Here is a 13078-nt window from a genome sequence, read left to right on the forward strand (position 1 = left end):
ACAGTTGTCCCCCCAAATAAACTCAACAATTGCGTGGTTTCAGCTCATTTTGAATAAGTAGTTTGAACAAACAGCAAACATCATTTTTGAGTGTAATAAGCCAGTATTAAAAGTTTGATTTAAACTAATGCGTTGATATAAAGTGTGAGCAAAATATGCTAAATTAACAAATAAATTAATAAATGAAATGACATAAATCCATACTGGGGTGCATTTCACAAACAACGACGTAACACACGGCTGAACTATCATAGTATTATGCATCGTTTGGGAAAAGAACGATATAGTGACGAGTGTTTCCCAAAACGTGTAGTTCCATTGCCTGAACCACATTAGTTATAACGTAAAACACCCATAATGACGCTCTAAACTGCGTGGACTGCTCTTTACAGAAGAGCCCCATCATTTCTTTGTGCAAATTATATTGTTTTACCCTCACATGCATTTAAAATAAAATCCAATATTAGATTTGGTAAAAAGATGCAGTCGCTTTCCATATTAACTGAAATATATGTAAATGGAACATTTAGAGCCTGAGTTTGCTTTACTAATATTATAGAGAAGCCGAACATTACATATTCTATTCTAAAACATAAAATCACTTACAAAAGCTAACGCGTATTCTACTATCATATAAATACATAACAAGGCTATTTATTATAAAATGAAATGTAATATTATTTATTAGAAATGAAAAAATCATGTTAATAATAATAATAATATTAATAATGATGATGATGAATATTATTATTATTATTATAGAGTAGGATATTGTTTATTATTTTATTTTATTATTTTTCACTTTTACAATTTGACACTTGTAAACCACTGCAGAAAGTTCTAACCAGCAGGCCCATGTCATATACATGAAAATAAAAATACAAAAGAATTTACGTATGCTTTTTGTTTTCACAAGCTTTGGAGACGTAACATAAATTCCGCTTTTAAATAATAGGTCACTTACAGCTTTCATAATAAGGCTGTGTTCAAAATGACATTAATGTTTTCAAAGTGCACTGCGCAGGGAGCACAAATGTAAACATGAAGATCGCTAAAACTGAACTGTAAAATTAGTTTGAAAGCAAATTACACCTAAGAGAGACAACCTTAATGCTTTTTTATTTTGAATAATTCCAACTTTAAATGGTAGAATGTTCTAAATGAGTAGCGCATAGGGGGGATAAGTGGGAATAGAACACAGCTAGGAACTATGTTTCTAATTACAGCTCCAGAGGTGTAGTTGTGAGTGCTAAAGTTTGCGACGCAGTTTGTGAATATTCGTTGGAGCGACGGATTTGGGAAACGGAAAATATACAAACTATGTTTGTAAAGCCTGTAATGCGACCTTAGTTAACTAACGATGGTTTTGAGAAACACACCCCTGGTCAACCATTACACCCGATTCACACAGTGTCAGCGTCAACGCTTCCCATTCACTTTCAATGAGTGATGTGAAGCATTGCTGAACTACCTTACTGGATCCGTCAACGCTACTTCCAAAGCGTTGCTTACTATAGAAGTTGGGGATTTCTCAACTTTTCAAGCGTCAGCCAATCAGATCGCTCTAGTCAAGTCAAGTCAGTTTTATTGTTAAATATGCTGAACATTCTTGATACTTTATGCAAATTCACCAGCTCAGACAGTAAACAAATTGTGGACTAACTTTTTTTGGCAGACGCTGCTAAGACGATCATGTCAGCCCTAACTTCAGACATGCCCTGCGTCAAGCATGGTGGTTCAGTTCACTGTGGCCTCACAGCAAGAAGGTCGCTTGTTCAAGTTCCAGCTGCGTCCGTTGGCATTTCTATGTGGAGTTTGCATGTTCTCCCCGTGTTAACGTGGGTTTCCTCCAGGTGCTCTGGTTTCCCCCATAGTCCAAACACATGCACTATAGGTGAATTTAATGAACTAAAATTGCCGTAGTGTATGAGTGTGTGTGTGTATGTGAGTGTGCATTTTCCATTACTGGGTTGCAGCTGGAAAGTGCATGCGCTGTGTAAAACATGCAATAACTTTCAGTTAATTTCACTGTGACAACTTCTGAAATAGAGAATAAGTAAAAGGAAAATGAATGAATAAATGATGGCGAAGCAGTGGCGCAGTAGGTAGTGATGTCGCCTCACAGGAAGAAGGTCCCTGGGTGATTGGTTCAAACCTCGGCTCAGTTGGCATTTCTGTGTGGAGTTTGCATGTTCTCCCTGCGATCGCGTGGGTTTCCTCTGGTTTCCCCCACAGTCCAAAGACATGCGTTACAGGTGAATTGGGTAGGCTAAATTGTCATATTGTGTGTGTGTGTGTGTGTGTGTGTGTGTGTGTGTGTGTGTGTGTGTGTGTGTGTGGATGTTTCTCAGAGATCGGTAGGAAGGGCATCCGCTGCATGAAAAAAATGTGCTGGATAAGTTGGCGGTTCATTACGCTGTGGCGACCCCGGATTAACAAAGGGAATAAGCCGACAAGAAAATGAATGAATGAAAATTTAAGTTAAGTGTGTGCAAACATTTTATATGGGCTGAATTTAAACAAACAAATATGTTGAACATTACTAAATTTAATAATTTTCGTGCAAATTCAGCCCATATAAAATGTTTGCACACGCTTTACCTTTAAAAAAAGGAGTAAATCCAATGACAAAATATACTAATTTAAATTAAATAAATAAAACAATAAAAATCAATTCTGGTAAACTAAAATGAATAAGGGGAGGACGTGCATCAATTAAACCCCTCAAAACTGAATATGTGGGGAAAAAAAAGATTAACTGGATTTACTATATTATTTAAAGGCAAGTGACAGAAATCAATTTATATAGGCTGAATTTAAACAAACTAATCAAATTTAGTAATGATCAACCTAATCAGCTGATGCCCTTTCAGCCTCAACCCATCACTGGGAAACATCCACACACACATTCACACACACACACTTATACACTACGGGCAATTTAGCCAACCCAATAGAGAACATGCAAACTCCACACAGAAATGCCAACTGACTGAGGCGATCATGGTACCCACTGCTCCACCATGACGCCCAATATGCTAAATTAATTTCAATAAATAAAACAGAAAAAAATCAATATTAGTCAACTATTACAATAGACTGAACATAAAACAGTTGGCCTTAAAAAACATCAAGTATAGTGATGTCATGTGTTGAGTCTAATAAGCCAGTATTAATTGTGTGAATTAAACTAAAGTGTTAAAATAAAGTGTGAACAAAATATGATAAAAAATAAAATAAAATAAATCCATGCTGGTCAAAAATTACTTTAGTTGTTTAAACTACCTGTTTAAAATGAATTGAAACACAGTTTTTAAGGGTTTTTTGGGACAACTTAAATTTGTAAAAACAATTTAATTAACTAAATGTAATTGTGTTGGGACAACATGAAGGAACTGTGTGGAAACCCAGTATTTTCTTTTTTACAGTGTATTAAAATGAATAAGGGGAGTGAGTGCACCAATCAAACCTCTCAGAGCTGAACATGCAGTTGACGTCAGAATTATTCACCCCCTTTGAATTTTGTCATCCTTTTTAAATGTTTCCCAAATGATGATTAACAGAGCAAGGAAATTTTCACAGTATGTCTGATAATATTTTTTCTTCTGGAGAAAGTCTTATTTGTTTTATTTCGGCTGAAATAAAAGCAGTTTTTAATTTTTTAAACATCATTTTAAGGTCAAAATTATTAGCCCCTTTAAGCTATATTTGTTTTAGACAGAACAAACCCTCGTTATACAATAACTTGGCTAATTACCCTAACCTGCCTAGTTAACCTAAATAACCTAGTTAAGCCTTTAAATGTCACTTTAAGCTGTATAGAAATGTCTAGAAGAATATCTAGTCAAATATTAATTACTGTCATCATGGCAAAGATCAAATAAATCATTCATTTTCTTCTCGGCTTAGTCCCTTTAATAATCGGGGGTCGCCACAGCGGAATGAACCACCAACTTATCCAGCATATGCAGCGAATGCCCTTTCAGCCACAGCCCAACACTGGGAAACAATTACTCTATACCGCATGTTTTTGGACTGTGAGGGAAATCAGGGGAAACCCACGCCAACACGGACAGAACATGCACACTTCACACAGTAATGCCAACTGACTGAGGCGATCATGCTACCCACTGCCCCACTTTAAGCTATATTTGTTTTAAATAGTCTACAGAACAAACCCTCGTTATACAATAATTAGGCTAATTACCCTAACCTGCCTAGTTAACCTAATTAAGCCTTTAAATGTCACTTTAAGCTGTATAGAAGTGTCTTGAAAAATATCTAGTCAAATATTATTTTCTGTCATCATGGCAAAGAGAAAATAAATTAATTCATTTTATTTTCGACTTAGTCCCTTTAAAAATCAGGGGTCGCCACTGTGGAATGAGCGGCCAACTTATTGAAATCAGTTATTACACCATAATACTTTTACTTTTTCGACTCTACACCATAAATTTTCAATCCCGATGGATGGGGCAACCATCACTGCTTCCAAAATGGTGAAAAGCCTTGGAGTAACGATGGATGACAAACTAAACTTCTCTGACCACATTTCTAGAACTGCTCGATCGTGCAGATTCACACTCTACAACATCAGAAAGGTCCGACCCTTCTTATCTGAACATGCAGCTCAACTCCTTGTTAAAGCTCTTGTTCTCTCTAGACTGGATTACTGCAACTCTCTACTAGCGGGGCTTCCAGCTAACTCTATCAAGCCTCTTCAGCTGCTCCAGAACGCAGCAGCACGAGTGGTCTTCAATGAACCTAAAAGAGCATATGTCACTCCGCTGCTCATCCGTTTGCACTGGCTGCCAGTTGCGGCTCGCATCAAATTCAAAGCTCTGATGTTTGCCTACAAACCGACTTCTGGCTTTGCTCCTTCTTATCTGCTCTCGCTTCTGCAGATTTATGTGCCCTCCAGAAACTTGCGTTCTGTGAATGAACATCGCCTCGTGGTTCCATCCCAAAGAGGGAAGAAATCACTTTCGCGAACGCTCGCATTCAGTCTGCCCAGTTGGTGGAATGAACTCCCTAACTGCATCAGAACGGCAGAGTCACTCGCTGTCTTCAAGAAACAACTAAAAACTCAACTATTTAGTTTCCACTTCACTTCCTAATCTGCAATTGCCTCTCTGGATATACCACTAACTGTACTCTAAAAAAAAAAAAAAAAATATATATATATATATATATATATATATATATATATATATATATATATATATATATATATATATATATATATATTTAATTACTAACGCTTTCCTTCTTAGACTTTACAGACCTGAAACTTGCCTACCGCACTTATTCATTGTTGCTCTTATAGTTGTGTAAATTGCTTCCTTGTCCTCATTTGTAAGTCGCTTTGGATAAAAACGTCTGCTAAATGACTAAATGTAAAATGTAAATGTAGTTATTAGAAATGAGTTATTAAAACTATTATGTTTAGAAATGTGTTGAAAAAGATCTCTCTGTTAAACAGAAATTGGGGGGGAAAAGGGGTGCTAATAATTCAGGGGGAGGCAATAATTCTGACTTTAACTGTATGTAACAGATTAAGTAAAACAAAAATGTAAAATATTAAATAATATTTATCTTATCCGCAAGTTTTGAAATCCCCCGAGCGCAGAGGGTTAGTTTTTTCTGTCTGAAACTCTCCCTCTCTCATCCAACAGGTGAATGTGTATCAGAAGAATCATCAGATCCACACACACTCAATCAATGCTCATGCAGCACAGAAATGCGACACACTCCATCTGCAACAGTATGCTGCTTTCTAGTGTTCACATTACAGTCCACTAATAAAAGAAGAAAAATCATCATTACTTCTCATTTTCTGCAAGTATATCGAGTGACAGTGCTGAGAGACGCATTTCTGCACACAAGCTGACCTGGTGTCAGTCTCTGCAGAGCTTGAGAACATACTGATGGACTTGACGGAACCGCGTTTCTCCATCAATCCCCCTTAAATCATCAATGCAGATCGATGATGGTGGAGCTCTGCGGTGTGTGCGTGTAAACAATGCAACATCCGCGAGAGCATCACACACACACACACCGAACCATGACTTGAAGACGTCCAACACACACACAAACACGCACACACACACATGGAGACTTACCTCATCCCATTTCATGAATCTGCTGCCTCGCTTCAGGCTCTCGGACACGCGCACCGGCTTGAGTTGAAGCGCGTGAACGCCAGGTTGAGCTCCAGCCATTCAAGCTTCAACATTTAACAGCCAAAAACAGCGCGGAAAAAATGGGTATTTCTTCTCAGGAGCGAGATGGAGCGCTGCTGAATGGAGAGGCTTTTTACGCGCGCGGGTGCACATCTAGAGGCGCGTGGCCGGCGGACGCGTTAAAAACATGCTTTTGGACGTCCGTGGGTTTGTAGAGTGATCGAAGACGCGGAGCAAATGAACAGCGGAAAGAAACAGCGATCATAAATGATGGAGAGAGAGAGATGGAGAGAGAGAGAGAGTCCTCCGCGCACTGACTCATGCGCGCGCCGAGATTCAGCGCCTCCTAGTGCGCGTCTCCGTCTCCAACACCGCCACTATTAAACATTTCATAACACCTCTGCGAATATCAGCATGGACCCACACACAGGGGGTTATTTCCAGCTATTTTAGCTCTATAGAATTCGGTTGTGACGAAAGAGGTTTATCTAATAGGTACAAATCTGTGAAGTCAATTTATAAAGTGAAAACCGTAGTGCCACAGCGTGTTTTTTAAAAGTACAACAAGTGCTTAAAATATTATTTGACAAACAATTGAACTGTCTAGTTATTCATTGATTGTCTTTTCATGTTTATTTAATTTATTAATAATAATAATAATATTAATAATAATAATAACAGTAACAAATACAAATATAGTATAGTAAAAAATCAATTTATAAAATAAATGCAGTATGTTGTATGTCTGGGGTGTTGTAAAAGTGCTTAATAGTGTACTGTATGATTATAATTATATTATATTATATTATATTATATTATATTATATTATATTATGTTATATTATATTATATTATATTATATTATATTATATTATATTATATTATGTTATATTATATTATATTATATTATGTTATATTATATTATATTATATTATATTATATTATATTATATTATATTATATTATGTTATATTATATTATATTATATTATATTATGTTATATTATATTATATTATATTATATTATATTATATTATATTATATTATATTATATTATATTATATTATATTATAATATATTACATTATTTATTAATTTTCTTTTTGGATTAGTCCCTTTAATAATCTGGGGTCGCCACAGCGGAATGAACCGCCTATTATAATATTATATTTTATTATATTACATTATATTATATTACATTATTTTATATTGTATTATATGGTATTATATTATATTATATTATATTATATTATATTATATTATATTATATTATATTATATTATATTATATTATATTATATTATATTATATTATATTTACATTTAGTCATTTAGCAGACGCTTTTATCCAAAGTGACTTACAAATGAGGACAAGAAAGCAATTTACACAACTATAAGATCAACAATGAATAAGTGCTATAGGCAAGTTTCATGTGTGTACAGTCTGCGAAGGAAAGCGTTAGTAATGTAAATTACAATATTATATTATGTCATATTATACATGTAGCCAAGGGGAGGCGGGTGGGGAGCAGGGTTTCGGGTGGTTCGAAAGACCCACCCCTAAAAGACAAAGATTGAGAATTTGTCCCATGAGGTCATTTGTCTTATTTTGGCTGCTATGCCACCATTAATAGTGAAATTAATCAATTTGGCCAAAGGCTTTAAGACTAAGCAAAATGCTATAATGAAATTAATTTGAAAAGTAATTTGGCTATTTTTGTTATCCATGAATTTTCAGTCAAATCAAATGTACTTTTTTTACAAGAGAGGCTAGAAAATTTTTGAAGCTCTTTTATTATATATATATATATATATATATATATATATATATATATATATATATATATATATATATATATATATATATATATATATATAATTGTTTTTTTTATATATTCAAATAGCCAAATTCTGACTGAGGACAGTTGAATGTTCTGGCCAGTTTGTAAGCTATAGGCTATAAGTTATAATTTTTTAAAATATAAATTTTTAGTTTAATTACTCCTTTTAAAATGATTTATGATGTAATAAATTTGCATTTTAAAAATACGTTTTTATTCATTTTTCTTTATTCTTAATCTTTAGAAAATATTTTGGTACATTAAATGTGTCATTGTGATGACGATCTAGCGAGCTAATCCAGCTAAAAATAGTGCTTAAAATGGCACTAAAATAAAGTATTTAAATCTCATACATTGTAAATGGGGTGAATAACTACAAAAAGGTCCACATTTTGAAAAAAAAAAAACACCTCTTATACCAGGCTGGCTACGGGCCTGTTATATTATACTACATTATATTATACTGTATTTGTTATGTTATATTATATTATGTTATGTCATATTATTGCCAGAAGCTAGTTTTCTGCAACTCTCACATGGTCGCCCACTAATGCTAAGCAGGGCTGCGCCAGGTCAGTACCTGGATGGGAGACACATAGGAAAGCTAGGTTGCTGCCGGAATTGGTGTTAGTTAGACCAGCAGCGGGCATTCAACCTGTAGTCTGTGTGGGTCCTAATCTCCCAGTATTGTGAAGGGGACTCTATACTGCTCAGTGAGCGATGTCATTTGGATAAGACATTAAACCAAGGTCCCGACTCTCTGTGGTCGTTAATAAGGATGTCCTTTGAAAAAGAGTAGGGGTTTAACCCCGGCATCTTGGCCAAATTTGCCCACTGCCCTCATCATGGCCTCCTAACCAACCCCATATCATAATTGGCTTCATCACTCTGTCTCCTCTCCACCAATCAGCTGGTGTGTGGTGCAAAACGGCTGCCATCATGTCATCCAGGTGGATGCTGCACTTTGGAAGTGGATCAGGAAATTCCACCCAGAATCCAGAAAAGCACTTTATAAATGTAAGGAATTATTATTATTATTATTATTATTATTATTATTATTATTATTATTATTATTATTATTATTATTATTATTATTATTATTATTATTATGCTATATGCATATGTTATGTTGTTGTTTTATATTATATTATATTATATTATATTATATTATATTATATTATATTATATTATATTATATTATTATATTATATTATATTATATTATATTATATTATATTATATTATATTCATTCATTATATTATATTATAAAAATGATGTAAAAATGTAAAAAAGTAAATAAATAAAATGTAAAAAGATTATGTTTGTAGACTAAATATTGGAGGATATTTTCAATAATTTACACATGTATATACTGCATGTTCATATTTTTTCCACTGTTCGAAAGGTTTAAAAATATCATGAAGGTCATGAAAAATAAGATTATTTTAACTTGGTGCCAAATTTGTTACTTAAAATATAAAAAAAAACATATTATCGGTAGTGTAATATATAAAACACACACACTTATGTCTACAAACATGTTGTGTCTAAAAACATGTTGTGTGTGTGTATGTATATATGTATGTATGTGTATGTATGTATATATGTATGTATGTGTATGTATATATATATATATATATATATATATATATATATATATATATATATACATATATATATATAATATTCAAAAATATGCCATATATTTACAAATATGGCCTAATAACACTGACTTTGTGACAACTTTTTTCAAAACGTATGACATTATTTGCTTTGGTTCTTGTGTTTTTTAATGAAAATTAATTTTTTTAATTCTCTACAACCATTAGAGGGAGAATATTCATTTAATTAAATGTAATTTGCTGTAAAAAAAAAAAAAAAAAAAACCTAACATTTATAAACCTAACCCTAACATTTATAAACAAAATTGCTCTTATCGTGATAAATTGAAGACCAAAGCAGATACTTAAATGTTATGGAAATCATATGCAAATAGTACATGTTATAAAAGTGATCAAAATCACAGAATAAGACCTAGAATGATACAATATTTGCTGGAAGTGCATGAAGCATTAACACAAAGTAAGAAAGCTGGAAGCCTGTTAAGTGCTTTAAGAGCCGGATGTACACTAGAAGAGCCCTGCTATACAGTAAACTGCTTTGAGAATTGGCCAATTAAGACAGACGGTGTTAATTGAAACGCTAATGGATCAATATCGACTGACGTACATCACTGGTTACAATTAAACATCTCATAACATCTCTGCAAAGACAATGCTGCACACTCAGAAGTCACAGTCTCCTGTTGCGCATCTGACAATCTAATGATGCAGAGTTCAATAATGAGCACAATCACTCATCCCTAATAGTCAATTACTCTTCTTTTATCTCAACAACCAAATGTTATTTATCTGGCAAAACTATATATCTATATTCTCAAGAGCAGCTTTCTGCGTGTGCTGAAGTGTTATGTAAGGCTGAACAGTGTTCAAATATATGAGAAACAATGTAACTCCACCCTTAAATCATAGCGTGTGGGTTCGATTAGATAACACACACCCGAAATAGCAGCTTTCTTTCAGTGGCTTTTATTAACTTTCTACACTCACACTAATGAGAACAGTATATATTTATGCATGCGCATCAATCCATCCATCCACCCACCCATCCATCCATCCACCCATCCATCCATCCACTCACCGGCTACTTTATCAGGTACACCTGTCCAACTGCTTGTTAACACAAATTTCTAATCATACAATCCCATGGCAGCAACTCAAATGCATTTAAACATGTAGACATGGTCCAGACGATCTGCTGCAGTTCAAACAGAGCATCAGAATGGGGAGGAAAGGGGATTTAAGTGACTTTGAATGAGGCATGGTTGTTGGTGCCAGACGGGCTGGTCTGAGTAATTCAGAAACTGCTGATCTACTGGGATTTTCAAGCACAACCATCTCTAGGGTTTACAGAGAATGGTCTGAAAAAGAGGACATATCCAGTGATTGGCAGTTCTGTGGGCGCAAATGCCTTGTTGATGCTGAGATCAGAGGAGAATGGCCAGACTGGTTCAATATAAAGGCAACAGGAACTCAAATTAGCACTCGCTACAACCGAGGTCTGCAGAAGAGCATCTCTGAACACACAACACGTCCAACCTTGAGTCAGATGGGCTACAGCAGCAGAAGACCACACCGGGTGCCACTCCTGTCAGCTAAGAACAGGAAACTGAGGCTACAATTCACACAGACTCACCAAAACTGGTCAATAGAAGATTGGAGAATCATTGCCTGCTCTGATGAGTCTCCATTTCTGCTGACACATTCGGATGGTCGGGTCAGAATTTGGCATCAACAACATGAAAGCATGGATCTATCCTGCCTTGTATCAACGGTTCAGGCTGGTGGTGGTGGTGTGATAATGTGGGGGATATTTTCTTGGCACACTTTGGATCCATAAGTAAGGCAAGCGTGAAATCATCTTGCATCATTTATAATTATATGCAGCTAGCAGCCACAAAGATAAGTGGACCGGGCCGCGCCACGCGGCTATGCGCATACTCAGAAAAAAATACGTCACATGTTTGTTTTTGCGTCCATCATAAAAAGATTTTTTAAATGTATTTAACAACATATTATCAATAAATATTTTATTTACACTCAGTTTATGTTAATATTAGTAAATAAATATTAATATTTTTTTTTGAGCAGCCGAGATGGTGCCCCCCTCCGGAGTTGAGGCCCAGCCTGCAAACTCTGTGTACAGAGAGCGGCGTACTGCACCCAATACTTGTGCTAGATGAGAGCATCACTGCCATAGACTACCGAACCATTCTGGAGGACCATGTGCACCCCTTGGGTCAAACATTATATCCTCAAGGCGGTGCCGTGTATCAGGATGATAATACACAGCAAGAATGGTGACAGAGTGGTTTGATGAACATGAAAGTGAAGTTGAACACACCCCATGGCCTGCACGGTCACCAGATCTAAATATTATTGAGCCACTTTGGGGTGTTTTGGAGGAGCGAATGAGGAAATGTTTCCTTCAGCATCACGTAGTGACCTGGCCACTATTTAGCAAGAAAAGTAGCTTGAAATTCCTATGACCACTGTGGAGGACTAGTATCTGTCATTTCCAAGACTAATGGCTGCGAAAGGAGGCTCCAAACCACAGTTTCAGGGGTTGTACAACCACACACACACACGCACACTCACACACACACACACCACATAAGATACTGATACTTATATGCAATAGGATCTGGATGCAGCCTTTATTATGCAAGCTGAGATTGCATCACTCAGCGATGGAATGTCAGACACAATGCACTCAAATGGAGCGAGTGAAGTCACGGTGAGGGGTAGGGTTAGGGGTGGGGTTAGGTGAGTGCATCAAAAAGCATTGGATGCAGCCCAGATTGCACTGCACCAGGTCTGCATCTAGACCTCTCTCCTTATATGATTACATCAGTAATATTTGTAGGCATTAAAGTATTTTTGAAAATAATAATGATAATAATAATCATCATCTTAACAACAACAACAACAACAACAACAATAACAAACAACAACAACAACAACAACAATAATAATAATAATAATAATAATAATAATAAATGATAACAATAATAATAATAATAATAATAACAATTAAACTACTACTACTAACAATAATAACAACAACAACAATAATAATAATAATAATAATAACAACAATAACAACAACAACAACAACAACAATATCGATAAATAATAATAATAATAATAATAATGATTATTTTTATTATTAATAATAATAATATCAATCATAATAATCATAATAACAATAATAATCATTAATAATAATTATTATTAATAATAATTATAATAATAAATAACATCCATAATAGATAATAATAATGATAATAATATTAATAATAATAAATAACAACAATACCAATAAATAATAATAATAATAATAATAATAATAAATAACAACAATACCATTAAATAATAATAATAACAACAACAACAACAACAACAACAACAACAATAATAATAATAAATGATAACAATAATA

At 34.5% G+C, this 13078-nt stretch overlaps 1 protein-coding gene across 1 annotated transcript in view; it reads right to left on the reverse strand.

The window, feature by feature from the left end:
- plcb1 (phospholipase C beta 1) overlaps nucleotides 1-6425 on the reverse strand; it is a 169557-nt gene extending 163132 nt beyond the window's left edge. Inside the window, exon 1 of the mRNA XM_087289851.1 lies at nucleotides 6123-6425. Within this exon, the coding sequence (XP_087145977.1) occupies nucleotides 6123-6221 (99 nt within the window). The 5' untranslated portion in view covers nucleotides 6222-6425. The remainder of the gene's footprint in view (nucleotides 1-6122) is intronic.
- Between the last annotated feature and the right edge of the window lie 6653 nt (nucleotides 6426-13078).

This window comes from Danio rerio, chromosome 17, assembly GCF_052040795.2.
Source record: "Danio rerio strain M-AB ecotype USA chromosome 17, GRCz13ab, whole genome shotgun sequence".
NCBI lineage: Eukaryota > Metazoa > Chordata > Actinopteri > Cypriniformes > Danionidae > Danio > Danio rerio.